Consider the following 19,083-nt stretch of genomic DNA (forward strand, 5'->3'; position numbering starts at 1 on the left):
AATGGGCTTTGACAAACGCATAATGTCATGTATCCAACTTTACAGAGTCATACAGAGTAGCTTCCCTGCCCTGAAAGTCCCCTGTGCTCTGCCTGTTCACCCTTCACGCCCTCACTGCCCCCAGCCTCTGGTAACTGCTGATCATTTTGCTATCTCCATAGTTTTTCTTTTTCCAGAATGTCACATAGTTGCTATCATACAGTACACAGTTTTTTAGATTGGCTCTTTTCACTTACTAATATGCATTTAAGTTTCCTCCATGTCTTTTCATGGCATGATAACTCATTTCTTTATCACTGAATAATATTCCACTTTATTGATGTATTATAGTTTGTTTATCCATTCACTCACTGAAGAACATCTTGGGAAATGCATTTTTATGAAGAACAATGTAAATGGTTTCAGGATGATTTCACGGAGATTCTGATGATGATAGGATACGGTGGTTATGATTTGCAGAAAGCTAGTGAGATATCTTCAATGAACTATGAGGAAGCAAAAGCCTGGTGATGCTGTAGTTCAGATGATCATGCTTTTCTGAGTGATTACTGTTTGTGGCTTCCAATAGCCAAAGCCTTTATTCTCTTTGACACTGGGAATTGATAGCCAGGGAGAGAAAATGGTTGAAAAGCAGGTAACGGCATGATAGCTTAGGTTTAAAATGAGTATCTCTTTTTCTTTCCTTTGTTCCTCTGTCTACACAGGGAAATATATCATGGGACCCAAGAGATCTGTAGCCATCATATTTGGTAAACCAGCCTCCAAAACACAAAATGCACATCCTTGAGGCTTTGTGTGTGCGAATGTTTGGACTTTGTGGCCTTTGGAATATGTGACCAAATCCAGCCTTCTCAGGATTCTGCAGGTCAAGTAGAAATTTTACTCCTCTTCTGCCCATCACAAATCCTGTGTTAACATTCACCTTCCTAATGCCATCCCTGAGGTCAGTCATGCAGATATTTAATAGTGCTATTTACCCCATGTGGCAAGATTCGGGGGGTGGTAAAAGGGCCTCAATGCTACATCTCCCTTTGACAGTCTAAATAGGGGCACTAAGTTTAAATAGTATATTTAACATATTTAAACATATATTTTTATGTATATTTTATATTTTTATCATACTTTATGGTGTATTTAATAATTCAAAATTTTATCACTTTAAAGTATATTTAAACATATATATTAACTGATGGTTTTTCAACTCTTACTGTACCCAGCACTGTATATTCTCTCATTTAATCCTCACATCTGCCCTTGACATTGTTACCATTAAAGAGGTAAAGGCTAAAATTTAGTGAGGCCAGCTAATTAACCCTGTAGCTCAAGAGGGAACCAGTCCTAATTCTTAACCTACACACAACCCCATCCCCCATACTAGCAGGATTTTATTGAGATATTTATATACAATAAATTGATATATATTATAAATACCAATTATAAAATTTATATATATATATATGTATAAAATAACTCCAGCTCAAGCTATAAAAAATGTATCTCCCCAGAAAATCCCTCTGTCTTCTTTCCTGTCTTACCAACTCACCCTCAACCCATAGGTAAGTGCTATTCTGACCTTTAGCATCATAAAAATCTTTTTCCTCTTCTTGAAGAACAGGAATATTAGTGGAATTATACATACTAAATTATTTCACATCTGGCTTCTTTTCCTCAACATATCACTAGCTTGTTCTTTTGCATGGTTGAATGATATTCTGTTGTAGGAATATACCATGATTCATTATTCATTCTTCTAAAGATGTGTATATATATATATATATGGGCTGGTTCCAGTCTTCACTAGATGATTAAGCTGCAATGGAACTCTTGGGAAGGTCTTTTTGTGGCAATACGCACTCATTTCTCTGGAGAATATACCAGCTGGGGGGGCTAGTGGGTTTGAAGATCAATGTCTGCTTAAATTTATTAGTAACTGCTAGAGATGATGTTAATAACCTAAGTATAGGTTTTTCCTGGCCTTTTTTCTTATATATTTGCAAACATTAGATATGTATTTGTAGTTAAAGTGAAGTCACCATTTTTTGTTTACCAACACATCATGAAGACATTTCATATATATATAGTTCACACATGTAGATGAATTTTAAATGGCTATTATTGCCTTGTATAGATTTTAGCAGATGCAGTTGGCCCCATCCAGATCCACATTATCTGGCAGGCATACCCAACCACTACCTCTAATTCTACCTGCTAACAGCTCACAGCTGTATCTCTATTCTGAGAGTTTCTCTTAAATTTGGGAACTTCACAGTCCTGAAGTGCCTGAGAGATGATAACCCTTCTTTTCTCCAGTGCTCTGTGTAGGCCCACAAGCTCTGAGTGCCTAAAATGCGAGTATAAAGAGCAGATTCTCTTGCCTCAAGGTGGGACAACTCTGTGGTTTCATTTTACTCCAGAGATCCACATAGGATTACAGGAGGTAAGATTTAGGCTGAACCCACAACTTTATTTGCCAGTCCTTTCCTGTTTCTCTTGTGCTATTTCACATATCTCCTGAGACTACTCCTTTAATAAAATACTTTCACAATAAACATTTTAATTCCCTTCTTAGGCTTTGGTTCTAAGGACCTCAACCTAAGACATGGATACTTGTCATGAGAAATCCTCCATGTTGGTCATTTAGGTTGTTTACAACTTTTGCTATTATAAACAAAATTGCAATAAACATCCTTACAGGTAGATACTCCCTTGCCATCCTGCCACCACCATCCAGTCCCTTGGTTTTAAATTCTGTGTGTAAGTCACTGATTCCTAAATTTAGATATTCAACTTGCCTAAAATACATGAATAGTTTAAAGGTTTCTCAAATTGTAGATGGACAAATAATCTTTATTCTTTATTCATGGCAGCTTTCTTTAATAGAAGAATTCCAATGAATAAATGTAGAATGCATAAAAGAAATAGAAAATCACTGTTAGGCAAATACCATAGTAAAATATGTTGTTGGCAAGAGCCAGGTATTAAAAGAGGTAGGCAAAATTTTGAGTAAAAACAGTATATTTGTATAATCTCAAAATATATTCCCCAAGCTATTAATTAATTACAAAGGGGAAAATAATAATTTCACAGTCACCTGTTATTGCTAAGGGATATTCCATTGTATGAACATACCACAGTGGAGATACTTGGCAGACACTGTCTAAGCAAGTAATCATATTAACATCACCAGTAACTGACATCATGTGCCCTTTGACATTATGTACAATACTGACATCATGTACACTTTCCCCCAGCTTCACTGAGGTATGAGTGACAAATAAAATTATATGTATATAGGGTATACAATGTGGATTTCTAGAGGTGTGCAACATGGTGATTTAATATACATACACATGGTGAAATAATTACTGGCAAGGTGGATGAGCCTGAAGGAAATTATGCTAAGTGAAATAAGCTAGACACAGAAGACAAATACCATATGATCTCGCTTATATGTGGATTTTAAACATTAAAGTCACAGAAGCAGAGTATAGACTGGTGATTGCAGGGGGCTGGGAGGTAGGGGAAAAGGAGAGATGTGGTCAAAGGATATAAACTGTCAGTTTTAAGTCAAGTTATAAGATATATATTTACATAAATCTATACACACACATGTGTACTTACATATAGACTCATCTAATATACAGGACGGTGATTGTAGTAATACTTTACTGTTTACTTGAAATTCACTAAGAGCGTAGATCTTAAGTGTTCTCAACACACACGCAAATATGCACACAGAAAACTACGTGCTGCTTGATATGAGGTACTGAGAAAGGAATAGCATCACTTAATGATATTATTGATAAAAATGTTTACCCTCAATGTAAGCATGAGAAAACTTCAGACAAACACAAGCTGAGCAACATTCTACAAAGTAACCAAATGATACTCCTCAAAATTTCAAAGTTAAGCAAGCTGGGAAAACTGAGGGACTGTTAGTTTAAAGGAGGCTAAGAAGATATGACAACTACATATAATGTGGGGTTCTAGACTGGATCCTGGAACAGAAACAGGGCATTGGTGGGAAAACTGGTGAAAATTAAGTAAGATCTGTCTTTCAATTAATAGTATTGTACCAATGTTAATTTCCTGGTTCTGACCACTGGATTATGGCTATGTAAAACATTAGGGGTATGGGGTGAAGTATGGGAATCTCTGTAATGTTTTGGCATCCGTTTTTTAAGTCAAAAACTATTTCAAAATAAAAAGTGGAAACCCCAATCTGTCCACTTCTCCTTTGCTACCATCTTTGATCAAGTCACCATCTTTTCTCTGAACTGCAGCTACAGCCTCACAATTGTCTCCTTCCTTGTACTCTCACACTCCCAATATCCATTTTCCAAATGACATAATGAGGTTCAGAGTATTCTTTCAAAATCATGATCTCACTCCCATATTTAAGACCCTCCACTTGCTTCCTGTTACAATCAGCCTGAAATCCACTCTGTCCTGCAATCTGTCCCCTGTATCCCCCAAGTGCTACACATATAGGATCCCTTTTCTTCAAAACACGAAGTATTTCAGGTATTACAAAAATTCAGAGACCAATTTAAATGAACACGTTTCCCCATTCATGTTGAATCCTAATTTTCAACCATTAGATATGCTGCTTCAAAATCATTTTTAATAGAAATGAAACATTAGAGCCACAAATATAAGTCCTGATCCCTAGTCCCATTTCTTTCTCTATTTTTCTTATGGGTAGTAGGGCTGTTTTATGTTATCTGGACAAGAATTCTACTCCTAGGAATTTACCAAAGGGAACAAGTTCTGAGATTCAAAAAGACACCTATGTTTATTGCAGCACTATTTACAATAGCCAAGATATGGAAGCAACCTAAGTGTCCATCAGTAAATGAATGGATAAAGAAGAGATGGTACATATAATAATGGAATACTATTCAGCCATAAGAAAGAAACAAATGCTACCATTGGCAACATGGATGGAGCTGGAGGACATTATGCTCAATGAAATAAGGCAGGCAGAGAAAGACAAGTACCAAATGATTTCCCTCATTTGTGGAGTATAACAACATAGCAAAACTGAAGGAACAAAACAGCAGCAGACTCACAGACTCCAAGAAGGGACTAGTGGTTACCGAAGGGGAGGAATGGGGGTGGACAGGTGGGGAGGGAGGGAGAAGGGGATTGAGGGGTATTATGATTGGCAGACATGTTGTGGGGGGTATCATGGGGAAGACAGTGTAACACAGAGAAGGCCAATAGTAACTCGGTGGCATATTACTATACTGTTTGATGGGCAGTGACTGCAGTGGGATGTGGGGGAAACAGGGTTAACATGGGTGAATGTAGTGACCACGTTGTTTTTTCATGTGAAACCTTCATAAAAGTGTATATCAATAATACCTTAAATTAAAAAAAAGAGGTAACCTGGGTTGCCATTGTATTGTCTAGAGTCAAATCACAGAAATATAAAAAATATATGTAACATGTAAATACAATATAGCTGTATTAATTATGTATTTCTGTGGATTTATTTTTTGTTTTACATAAACAAATGTTATACACTCTCAAAAACAAAAAGCAACACAGAAAAAATGATCATAGAATGTTTAGCAAAAATAGATCTTGTGCTGTAGTTGACCCACTAGTAGATCCTGGAGGAGCAGCTATACAGGATTCAGATTCAAATTTAATAGCAGCTGGAAAGGAAAGGAAAAACTTATACTCTTTATATAAAATACTTCAGAGTTAACAAGTATGCATTTTAAAAAAAGTTGGGACCCTTATAAGTGTTAAGAATGAAAAATATCTATATATATCAACAAAATACATGGTTACTAGGAAATATAAATTGCCCATTGCTGAACACTTTATTTACTATTGTGGCAACAATCAGAGCATGTTGTTTTCTCACTACAAGATGAAGATGACACAGTTCACTGTGACAATCATATGCTATAAACCAGAAAAACAGACCAACAGGTAGTTCCCATACAGCCACATATACGACGACAGGTATAAAGCAGGTGCTATTAGAACACACAGAGGGGACATCCCAGTTTTGTGTCAGTACTGTCAGCCATTTGGTGAGGTGACATGTAAATTGATACCTGCAGGACAAGGGAAAGATGTGCCAGCTAGAGGGAAGAAGCATCTGCAAAGAGCTAGAGATGAGGAAGAACATTTGTGGAACTGTAAGTAGTCTAGTTCAGTGACACACTACAGCAAAAGGGCAGAGTAGGGTAAGTAGCAAGAGATGAAGCTGAAGGATTTGGCAAGAACCAAATTTGATTTGGGTGTTTTTATTCCTTCCTAAGGAATTTGGAGCTTTCCCTGAGGATAAAAGATAAAACCAATGACCAAGTCAACGGCTGGAGATTTAAATGTCATCCTTCAAATGACACTTACTCAAACTGAAATTGTCTATTACAAGATGAGTCTTGGTTTTTTTATCCTTAAATTACTACCAGAAACATGAGAAGCTGGCAAAGCCCTTGTGTTTTGAGAAGTGCAGGATGATAGTTCTATAGGAAAGAAGGAAAGGAAAGGTATACCCAAAAATAAGAACATATCCATGGATGTGCTGAGATTTTTAAAAAGCTATGGAACATGGTGAATAAACGAGGAGTAAGTATATTCTTCACTATGAAAGGTATGTTTTCACATTTTTCATTAGATATGTATAAGAAAAAATATTTAATATAATACTTATTATCCAAACAACACAAAGGGTTCCTATTTACTATTTAGAATTCATTTCAGAAGGCAAGGACACCTAAATTTAACTCATAAATTTTGGCAACATACCTTCTTTAAGTTCTCTAGTTACATATTTTTCAAATTCTAGCTGCAATAAATCAAGTATGTATAATATTTTATTAAGGTATTATTGATGTACACTACTATGAACGTTTCACATGAAAAAACAATGTGGTTACTACATTTACCCATATTATCAACTCTCCACCCATACCCCAATGCAGTCACTGTCCATCAGTGCACCAAGATGTCACAGATCCACTATGTGCTTCCTCTGTGCTACACTGTTCTCCCCGTGATCCCCCACACCATGTGTACTAAATATAATACCACTCAATCCCTTTCTCCCTCTTTCCCAACCTGCCCTCCCACATCCCACCCCTTTGGTAACCACTAGCTCATTCTTGTAGTCTCTGAGTCTGCTGCTATTTTGTTCCTTCAGTTTTGCTTCATTGTTATACTCCACAAATGAGGGAAATCATTTGGCATTTGTCTTTCTCCGCCTGGCTTATTTCACTGAACATAATGTCCTCCAGTTCCATCCACGTTGTTGCAAATGATAGGATTTGTTTCTTTCTTATGGATGAATAGAATTCCATTGTGTATATGTACCACCTCTTCTTTATCCACTCATCTACTGATGGACACTCACGTTGCTTCCATATCTTGGCTATTGTAAAAAGTGCTGTGATAAACATAGGGGTGCATATGTCTTTTTGAATCTGAGAAGTTGTATACTTTGGGTAAATTCCAAGGAGTGGGATTCCCAGATCAAATGGTATTCCTATTTTTAGTTTTTTGAGGAACCTCCATATTGCTTTCCACAATGGTTGAACTAGCTGACATTCCCACCAGAGGTGCAGGAGGGTTCCCCTTTCTCCACATCCTCACCAGCACTTGCTGTTCCTAGTTTTTTCGATGCTGGCCATCCTTACTGGTGTGAGGTGATATCTCATCGTGGTTTTAATTTGCATTTCCCTGATGATTAGTGATGTGGAGCATCTTTTCATGTGTCTGTTGGCCACCTGAATTTCGTCTTTGTAGGACTGTGTGTTCATATCCTCTGCCCATTTTTTAATCCCATTATTTGATTTTTGGGTGTTGTGGGGTGTGGGTTCTTTATATATTTTGGATGTTAAACCCTTCTCAGATATGTCATTGACAAATGTATTCTCCCATACCGTAGGATGCCTTTTTGTTCTGTTGATGGTGTTCTTTGCTGAACAGAAACATTTTAGTTTGATGTAGTCCCATGTGTTCATTTTTGCTTTGTTTCCCTTCCTCAAGGAGATGCTTTCAAGAAGAAGTTCCACATGCTTATTATATTCAGGAGATTTTTGCCTATGTTGTCTTCTAAGAGTTTTATGGTTTTAAAACTTAAATTCAGATCTTTGATCCATTTTGAGTTTACTTTTGTGTATGGGGTTAAACAATAATCCAGATTCATTCTCTTGCATGTAGCTGTCCAGTTTTGCCAACAGTAGTTGCTGAAGAGACTGTCATTTCCCCATTGTATGTCCATGGCTTCTTTATTGTATATTAATTGACCATATATGGTTGGATTTATATCAGGACTCTGTAGTCTGTTCCTTTGGTCTGTGGGTCTGTTCTTGTGCCAGTAACAAATTCTCTTGATTACTGTGGCTTTGTAGTAGACCTTGAAGTTGGGGAGCATAATCCCCCAGGATCTATTCCTCTTTCTTCAGATTGCTTTGGCTATTTGGGGTCTTCTGTGGTTCCATAAGAATTTTAGAATAATCTGCTCTAGTTCACTGAGAATGCTGTTGGTATTTTGATAGGAATTGCATTGAATCTGTAGACTGCTTTAGGCAGTATGGCCATTTTGACAATATTAATTCTTCCAATCCATGAGGGATGTGTTTCCATTTATTGGTATCTTCTTTAATTTCTCTCATAAGTGTCTTGTAGTTTTCAGAGTATAGGTCTTTCGCTTCCTTGGTTAGGTTTATTCCTAGGTATTTTTTTGATGCAACTGTGAAGGGAATTCTTTTCCTAATTTCTCTTTCTGCTAGTTCTTCAATAGTGTATAAGAATACCACAGATTTCTGTGTATTAATTTTGTATCCTGCAACTTTGCTGAATTCAGATATTAAATCTAGTAGTTTTGGAGTGGAGTCTTTAGGGTTTTTTATGTACAATATCATGTCATCTGCAGACAGGGGCAGTGTAACTTCTTCCTTACCAATCTGGATACCTTGTATTTCTTTGTGTTGTCTGATTGCCGTGCCGAGGCCCTCCAGTACTATGTTAAATTTGAGTGGGGAGAGTGGGCATCCTGTTCTTGTTCCCATCTTAAAGGAAAAGTTTTCAGCTTCTCGTTGTTAGTATAATGTTGGCTGTGGGTTTGTCATATATGGCCTTTATTATGAGGTACTTGCCCTCCTCTATACCCATTTGGTTGATAGTTTTTATTATGAATAGATGTTGAATTTTGTCAAATGCTTTTTCAGCATCTATGGAGATAATAATGTTGCTTTTGTGCTTTTTGTTCATGTGGTGGATGATGTTGATGGATTTTTGAATGTTGTACCATCCTTGCTTCCCTGGAATAAATCCTACTTGATCATGATGGATGATCTTTTTGATGTATTTTTTAATTCAACCTGCTAATATTTTTTTGAGTAATTTTGCATCTATGTTCATCAGGGATATTGACCTGTATTTTTCTTTTTTTCTGGGCTCTTTGCCTGGTTTTGGTATTAGAGTGATGATGGCCTCATAGAAGGAATTTGGAAGTATTCCCTCCTCTTGTATTTTTTGGAAAACTTTTAAGGAGAATAGGTATTAGGTCTTCACTATGTTTGATAAAATTCAGCGGTGAAGCCTTTTGGTCCAGGAGTTTTTTTATTTGGTAGTTTTTTGATTACCGCTTCAATTTCATTGCTGGTAATTGGTCTGTACACATTTTCTGTTTCTTTTTTTTGTCAGCCTTGGAAGGTTGTATTTTTCTAGGAAGTTGTCCATTTCATCTAAATTATCCAGTTTGTTGGCATATACCTTTTCATAGTATTCTCTAATAATTCTTTTTATTTCTGTGGTGTCCACTGATTTTTTCTTTCTCATTTCTAATTCTGTTTATGTGTGTAGGCTCTCTTTTTCTCTAGATAAAGTCTCGCTAGGGGTTTATCTATTTTGTTTATTTTCTCGAAGAACCAGCTCTTGCTTTCATTCTTTCTATTGTTTTATTCTTCTCAATTTTATTTATTTCTGCTCTAATCTTTATTATGTCCCTCCTTCTACTGACTTTGGACCTCATTTGTTCATCTTTTTCTAGTTTCTTTAATTGTGAGTTTAGAGTGCTCACATGGGATTGTTCTTCTTTTCTGAAGTAGGCTGCACTGCAAGATACTTTCCTCTTAATACCACCTACACTGTGTCAAACAGATTTTGTGGTGTTGAATTATTATCATTAGTCTCCATATATTGCTTGATCTCAGTTTTATTTGGTCATTGATCTATTGGTTATTTAGGAGCATGTTGTGAAGCCTCCATGTGTTTGTGGGATTTTTCATTTTCTTTGCATAATTTATTTCTAGTTTCATATCTTTGTGGTCTGAGAAACTGGTTGGAACAATTTCAATCTTTCTGAATTTATCAAGGCTCTTTTTTTAGCCTGGTATTGATCTACTCTTGAAAATGTTCCATGTTCACTTGAGAAGAATGTGTATCCTGCTTCTTTTGGGTGTAGAGTTCTGTAGATATGTTAGGTCCATCTGTTCTAATGCCTCTGTTCCTTTCTTATTTTCTGTCTGGTTGATCCATCCTTCAGGGTGAGTGAAGTGTTGAAGTCTCCAAAAATGAATGCATTGCTTTCTATTTCCCCTTTTAATTCTGTTAGTATTTGCTCACATATGTAGGTGCTCCTTTGTTGGCAGCATAGATATTATAACGGTTATAGCTTCTTGTTGGATTGACCCCTTAATCATTATGTAATGTCCTACTTTGTCTCTTGTGACTTTCTTTGTTTTGAAGTCTATTTTGTCTGATACAAGTACTGCAACTCCTGCTTTTTTCTCTGTGTTGGTTGCGTGAAGTATGTTTTCCATCCCTTCACTTTTAGTCTGTCTGTGTCTTTGGATTTAAAGTGAGTCTCTTGCAGGCAGCATATAGATGGGTCTTGTTTTTTTTATCCATTCAGTGACTCTATGTCTTTTGATTGGTGCACTCAGTCCATTTACATTTAGGGTGATTATAGGTATGTATTTATTGCCATTGCAGGTTTTAGATTTTTGGTTACTAAAGGCTCAAGGTTAACTTTCTTACTATCTAAGAGTCTAAGTTAACTCACATAATACGCTATTACAAACACAATCTAAAGGTTCTTTTTTTCTCCTCCTTTTTCTTCCTCCTTCGTTCTTAATATATTAGGTATCATATTCTGTACTCTGTCTATCCCTTGACTGACTTTGGGGATAGTTAATTTAATTTTGCATTTGCTTAGTAATTAACTAACTGTTCTATTTTCTTTACTGTGGTTTTATTACCTCTGGTGACAGCTATTAAACCTTAGGAACACTTCTATAGCAGTCCCTCCAAAATACACTGTAGAGATGGTTTGTGGGAGGTAAATTCTCTCAGTTTTTGCTTATCTGGAAATTGTTTAATCCCTCCTTCAAATTTAAATGATAATCTTGCCGGATAAAGTAATCTTGGCTCCAGACCCTTCTGCTTCATTGCATTAAGTACATCATGTCACTCCCTTCTGGCCTGTAAGGTCTCTGCTGAGAAGTCTGGTGTTAGGCTGACGGGCTTTCCTTTGTATGTGATCTTATTTCTCTCTCTGGCTGCTTTTAATAGTCTGTCCTTATCCTTGATCTTTATCAATTTAATTACTGTATGTCTTGGTGTTGTCTTCCTTGGGTCCCTTGTGTTGGAGATCTGTGCACCTCCATAGCCTGAATGACTATCTCCTTCCCCAGATTAGGGAAGTTTTCAGCAATTACCTCCTGAAAAACACTTTCTATCCCTTTCTCTCTCTCTTCTTCTTGTACCCTATAATGCAAATGTTGTTATGTCTGAATTGGTCACACAGTTCTCTCAATATTCTTTCATTCTTAGAGATCCTTTTTTCTCTATCTCAGCTTCTTTGTATTCCTCTTCTCTAATTTCTATTTCATTTATCATATCCTCCACTGTATTCAATCTGCTTTTAATACCCACCAGTGTGCTCTTCAACGATTAGATCTCCAACTGGAATTCATTCCTGAGTTCTTGAATATTTTTCTGTACCTCCATGAGCATGTTAATGATTTTTATTTTGAAATCCCTTTCAGGAAGATTCATGAGGTTGATTTCATTTGAATCTTTCTCAGGTGCTATATTCATAATTTAACTTTGAACCAGGTTTCTTTCATGTTTCATATTTGTATATGGTGCCCTCTAGTGCTCAAAATCTCTACTCTGGAGCTGCTCAGCCCCTGAAGCATTGTCAGGGGTCACAGGGGAGTGGTCTTGGTGCCTTGGGGAGGAAAGAGCTGTTTCCTGCTTCCCAGATGCTGTGCCTGCCTCCACTGCCAGATCCAGTGGGCCAAGTACACAGAAAAAAGCCTGTATGCTTTGTGTTTGTAGTTGCTATAGATGGGGCTTCCCTCTGGCTGGCCTAATGCCAGGGTAGGGTTTGCCAGTTTGCGAGCCAGGTGGGGCTGGCCAGGAGAAAGGCACAATAGGCTGCCTATCATGGAGGGTGTCCTTGGAGCTGTGTGGCCAGCCAGGGAGCTGGAGCACCTGAAGATCATGAAAGCTCCCCACCTGCTGGGCAGAGTGTCCCCAGACAATTTTGTCGACCTGCCCGGTCTCCTGAGCAGTGAGCTCTGTGCAATCCTTGCCCCTTTAGCCGCCCTCTTGCTAAAGGCTTCCTTGTTAGGAAGTCTCTCAGGCTGCCTGCCTTTCTTTTGTCCCAGAGCAGCTGGATATGGATTCCTGCTTTCCACAATTGGCTGGAATCTCAGTCTCTCCAGGAATTCTGCCTCTCTTAGCTTTACAATCCCCTAATCATGAGAGTATCATGAAAGCACCATGAAATGTAGGTTTGTGCTTGCAGAGCAGATCTCCGGAGTTAGGTATTCAGCAGTCCCAGGCCTCCACTCCCTCTCTGCTCTGTTTCTCTTCCTCCCGCCTGTGAGCTGGGGTTGGGGAAGGGCTTGGGTTCAGCCGGGCCACAGCTTTGGTATGTTAGCCTGTTCTGTGAGGTTTATTCTTTTCTCCAGGTGTATGCAGTTTGGCTCAGCCCTCTTTCCTGTTGCTCTTTTTCGGGATTAGTTGTATTAATAATATTTTTGTATTTTATGAGGTTTTATGGGAGGAAGCCTCTTTCTCACCTTTCACACCACCATCTTTAATCTCCTCCTAAAGGCTAAATATGTATAATTTTTAAGTTAAACAAGATATTATCATATAAATAATGCATAGCTGATGAAATATGACCTTTAAATAATACTTTTAGAGATAGGACTTGGGGATTGCTTAAATTAAGTAGAAAAATAAAAATAATCACATAAAGTAAATTTCTGTTTAATTTAGGAAACATATATCAGTAATACTATTTTGATTAATCTCACCAAAAGTACAATATTGGTGTATTGATTATGCATAATTTCAGAAAGGTGATATTTGATCTTACTGGTAAGAAGAGATTTAAACAATTCAAGTCATATTATACTGAATGCATCATATAATACTGAATGCATTACTTTGCAATTCTTAGAAAAAATACCCTTTATAAAACTTTAATCAGTTTATTTACTCTAATGAATTTTTCCTCAAAATGGGCTTTCCTTTGTTGTACTTTTAGAAAATTAAAATGTTAAGGTAAGATCTGTGCTATTAATTTTTCAGCACAGGATCTCAAATACATAAAATGAAAGTGGGACTGTCATAAAAACATCAGTTAAATTTCTGGCAAAAAATTAAGTGAAAACATTTTTCTATTTGTACTATGAGTACAACATCTCTTTATTCATATGGACACAAAGATTTCAGAAAATCTGCCTTAAGAAAGGAAAAATAGAGCCTAAAGCCAGTTTTCAATCTTTGTTTCTGTTTCATAACTTTCTAGAATTAGAAACAGGAAAAATAATATACAATTCTTTAATTGTAACTTTGTTCCTTTTTGGAAATTAGAGCCAATTTTGGAAACACTTGACTGGTTACAGTTATCTACTTAATTATAAAATGTGTGGGAATATTTCAAACTATTACAAGGGTTATTACAATAAAAGTAGTATTGTGTCTTATTACAATAAAAATTACCTTATTTCAATTTTTTATAAAATGTACCCTCTAACTGCCCTTCAAAGTAGGGCCTAAATTAGCATACTGAACATAATAAACACTGTGATCAGAATGATAATGTGATATGAAATGCCTTTACAAATTTTAGGTGTGAAGATAAGGTTTTGGCTAGCATGTCTCCCAATAATTTCGGACACCATTTTCCATAACACTTTTGTGACAATAGCATTATAGACAGGCCTTATAAAGGGAATAAGGTGACAACATTAGTAAACAGAGCCTGTAAAATTAACAACTCAATCCCAGTTCAGGAAGAAGTACTTATTGATTGAAACAATTTTATATTACCATTTCTAAACACTATGTAAAATGAAAACCATATTTTCACATAACTTGAAGTAAGGAACTACCAGTGTAACGTTAATTACCTTTTCCCCAAAAGCTTTTTTCCTAAATATTTATTTCCTTGACCTTTATGTTAATTTCTGGGTAATGACTGTTCTGATGGTGGAAGTAGCTAAAAGTCTGTTAATCAGGAGAATACATCTGCAATTTTATTTATACTTTTCCATTTATTAAAAGTAGAGAAAGGGGAGCAAATTATACACAAGAAAGCAAGATATCAGCAAGTTTTAATTAAAAGGGTTTTTTCATTAGTAGGACACTGCCACACTTCAATTGTCTAGCTGGACAGCTCTCCTTGTCTCTCTTTTGTATAATAGTTTGATGTAACTTTTTTCTTTTTTAAAGGAAGGCTCTATTGTTTAAAAGAAAAAATATTAAAAGTATTAAAGTCACTGATCTATTCAAAGTCCCTAATTTTACATAAGAGGCAACAAAGGCTCAGCTAGACGATAGCTTGTCTAAGGTCACAAAACCAATGAGCTGCAGGCCAGGAACAGGCTTTAGGTATTCATACTGAGCCTCAAGTTCTACACCAGCCACTTCTTCAAAATCAGGAAAAATACATAGAATTTTAACCTTAACTCAGAGAAAATGAATATGTAAAACCTTGTCACATACCCCAGTAATGTTTAGGCCTGAGATACAAAATAGCTTTCTAACTAATTTATAAGTTTTAAAGTTATGAATAAAAATAAAGCAATAGAAATTAATACCCTAATTCCCTTTAGCAGCCAATATGCTCAATTTATAACGCACACATTTTTTTAAACACAGGACAGGGATCTTGAAGATGTAAATCTTTAGTTGGATCAAGCAAGGTGAAATTGAGGAAATTCTTCCTTAAAAGGACTATTTATTTCCTCCAAATTAAACTTGGTTTACCAAAATCAGTCAACAAGTAAATCATCCATGTTGTGGGTTGCTTATAGCAAAATTCTAGCAATAAATACAATATATGTTCATTCAACAATAATTTATTGACAGGGTACCATTGTAATTGAGATAACAGGTTGGAAAATAATGTTGCATTCTACTTTTGAGACCAACTTGATAAATACCAAACACATACACACAGTTAACATTTTCAGTATCTATTGATGTCTTAAGTTAAAATTTGGTATTTTAATTTTAAATGTTACAAAAATAAACATAAAAATGTTATGAAATCAAGTAAGTTTGCCCATTTAAACTACTGCAATTCATCGTCCAATTGTAAATAGGTTAATGTATGAAGGAAATTCTCTCTCCATCTACTTTGCTAACACCACTCACCCTGCACCAGCGTTCACCTGCAGACTGCCCATACAACATTCCCAAGCTGGCAGGTGCCCCTATAAATGGCTTTGACACTGACACAATAAATATTTATGTACCCAACATAGGAGCATCTAAATATCAACACACAAAGGGAGAAATCGACAGTAATTCAATAATTGTAGTGAACTGTAACACCACATTTACATCAACAGATTGATAATCCAGACAGATCAATAAGGAAAAAGTGACTTGGAATGATAGACTACATAGATGGACTTTAACAGGTATATACAAAGCATTCCTTCTAAAAAATGCAGAATACATTCTTTTGAAATGCACATGGAACATCCTTCAGGACAGATCACAGTCAGGCAAAAAAACAAGTCTCAATAAATTTAAGCATATTGAAGTCTTATCAAGCATCTTTTGTAACTACAATGGCATTAAATTAAAAATTAATTATAGGATAAAACCTGTAAAAAACAAACATGTAAGTTAAACATGTTACTAAACAACCAACAGGTCAACAAAGAAATCAAAGAGGAAATCAAAAAATACCTTGAGACAAATGAAAATGGAAACTCAACAGTTCAAAATCTTTGGGACACAGCAAAAGCAGTTCTAAGAAAAAAGTTCATAGCAATAGAGGCCTACCTCAAGAAAGAAGAAAAGCCGCAAGTAAACAATCTTACCTTACTCCTAAAAGAGCTAGAAAACAACAGAGCAAACTAAGCACAAAATAAGTAGAAGGAAGAAAATAATAGCAGTTACAGTGGAAATAATAAATAAAGACTAAAAAGATAAATTGGTAAACCCTTGGCCAGACTTACTAAGAAAAAAAGAGAGGACTCCAATAAATAAAATCCAAAATGAAAGTTACAACTGACACCATAAAAATACAAAGGACTATAAGAGACTACGACAAAAAAGTGTATGTCAATTAATTGAACAACCTAGAAGACATGGATAAACCCTTAGAAACACAATCTTCCAAGACTGAATCAGGAGCAAATAGAATATCTGATCAGACTGCTTACCAGTAATGAAACTTAATAGTAATTAAAAAAAAAAAGTCCCAACAAACAAAAATCCAAGAATAGAAGTCTTCATAGGTGAATTCTACTAAATATTTAATACCTATCATCAAAATTCCCAAAAAATTGAAGAGAAAGTACTTCTTCCAAACTAATTCTATGAAGCCAGCACTACCGTGATACCAAAACTGGACAAAGACAGTACCAAAATAAAAGAAAATTACAGACCAATATCCTTAATGAACACTGATGCAAAATTCCTTAACAAATGTTAGCAAACAATTCAACAATACATGAAAAGGATTATTCACCACAACTGAAATCAATTAGAAAGTCAGTCAAAGCATCTCAAAGTATACCTCTGGTGACTGGCAATAATATTTAATGTATAAAATCAAATTTAATGCAGTCCTGATTTACTTTTTCAAGATTCAGCTTTCACAAAATTTAAAATGTGTCACTTTTGTTTTGTTCATTGAATAGAGTTAACTTTAGGTATCTCTTGAAAATGAGAGATCCAAGGACTTTAAAAAAGAAAATTTCTGTCTCCTTTCTAAGAAGCATAATTATGACTTTTACTCAGTGTGTATTAATTAAACAACTCAGAATTTCACAAAATTAAAAAAAAAATTATAACAAAAATGTAAAGCCCGAGGGGAAAAAAGATAATATAACTAACCTTGAACAAGTATGTTTGCATTCTGTTATTTGAAGTTTGTTTGCTGAGGTTAGGAATCATTAAATATTGTCCTGGAGTAAAGTCTATTGAACAATAAACTCCAACGAATTCCAACATAAGTTGGCTCCAGCCCTGGCCTCACAGTAAGAGAGCTGAGTGAAGATATGTTCTGTTTCTCCACCAAAAGTGTGGTATTGATCTCTGCTAGCATCTCATAAGTCCTGAGGAGATTGCAATAAAAAAATGCTTAGTATTTCATTTTTCCCTAAATGATAACTAAATGACTTGCATTAAAAGTTACTATAACAGTAAATAGAATTTCTTATAAAACAGTATTTCAGCAATGAAAATGTGCTGAAGAAGATCTACTGTATTCAATTACAGGTTTAAACTTGTTCTATAGAAGTACATATTTTTCTAGGGCAATTCCTAACTAACAAGTAATTGGAAGTAGGGATGGGAGAGAGATGTCTGTCAGTAATGTATAGAAAGATGGCTTACAGGTAAAACTTGCTGCCTTCTGGAATGGCTGTTCTTAACAAGATTCTGAAGAAGGCCACATAGACCTACTTAGTAATCCCAGTTAGAGATAAAAGTATCCATCAAAACATTTCAAACATTTGCTTTCTTCACCCTTTTGTGTTTCACTCATCATCTCAGAGAAATTAAGAATTTGGCACTGAGGCGTAACTTAGAGCAACAATCTCTAGGGGAAGAAGAGGGGTATGGGAAAAATTGAAGTTCCTATGGCCAGGAACCTCATCTGAACCTAAACTACCTGATGATGTAATAAGCCTACTGCTAGGCTACTGCTTCCAAACATGTGGCAATAAGCTATTACTGAGTCACTATATATGAAGACCTCGGCCCGGTGCTCTGGGCACAGTCAGAGACAGAAGAGGATTATGGATCTGCAAACTGTTGGATGCAGACATGACTCTAGTGCTAAACCTGTAGCTGGAAGAATAGAGCCAGGTATAAACCCTTTCACCCCAAAAACATTCCATCGTCATTTCTTGGGTCTCACTGAATCCACAGTGAATTTGCCTGGAGCTGAAATCCTCAGCTGAGTAGTAGTACTTGGCCCTTTGGGTTTAAGATGTAATCTTCCAAAAAATAGTTAAACTCAATAATATTTGTATTTAGGGGAATTTTTTAGGAAGCAATTTTATAATATTATCACCGTCTAAATTACAAAGCTTCAAAAGCACTGAGCTTAAAGACTAGTAGATCAGGTTAACTATGAAAATACTAGGAAAAAATAAAAGTCATGTAAAACTAAGAAACTGGAGAAAGATACAAACTGTGCTGGACGATCATTTTAAAGGTAAGTTCATTTACTAACATCATTTTCCAGAATATATTATCTAGTTAGCTTTTCCTTCCTCATCTTATAAACCTGACTCAATAAAAATGCTTCAGAGGCAAACTAATGAGATTAACTTATTTTGTATAATTTTGTGTTTTGACTTACTCAGTTGAGTTGCAGATGACCTGATAAATTTTAATTCCTCTAAGTAGAGTTGTTTATATCTTTCCAAATTAGTTTTAATAGAATCTTCTTGAGAAGTTTTTTTGGAGAGTTCAGATTCTAGGTCTTTCATTCTGAGTTCCATTTGCCCTCTAAATGAAGCATTATCATTTGCTCTCAACTGCTCTAACTTCTCTTGTGGTGCTGGTTCTACCTAAAGCAAATTAAAAGAATACATTTTTAAATAACTACAATGTGAATAA

At 35.8% G+C, this 19,083-nt stretch overlaps 1 protein-coding gene across 30 annotated transcripts in view; it reads right to left on the reverse strand.

The window, feature by feature from the left end:
- The window catches only part of LOC118968312 (uncharacterized), a 78,825-nt gene that overhangs the window by 37,765 nt on the left and 21,977 nt on the right, over positions 1-19,083 (reverse strand). For 16 of the 30 annotated variants that reach the window (XR_012128240.1, XR_012128236.1, XR_012128235.1 and 13 more), the window contains one exon: positions 17,350-19,034. The exons of 12 other annotated variants lie outside the window; for them this stretch is intronic. Coding sequence is in view for 7 of the 18 variants with exons in the window: in XM_073229632.1 (XP_073085733.1) it covers positions 17,350-17,466 (117 nt within the window). In the remaining 11 variants the exon portion in view is untranslated. The remainder of the gene's footprint in view (positions 1-17,349; positions 19,035-19,083) is intronic. 2 more of the 30 variants (XM_073229624.1, XR_012128228.1) reach the window with 2 other exon arrangements.

The sequence above is a fragment of the Manis javanica genome, chromosome 2 (genome assembly GCF_040802235.1).
Source record: "Manis javanica isolate MJ-LG chromosome 2, MJ_LKY, whole genome shotgun sequence".
NCBI classification, from domain to species: domain Eukaryota; kingdom Metazoa; phylum Chordata; class Mammalia; order Pholidota; family Manidae; genus Manis; species Manis javanica.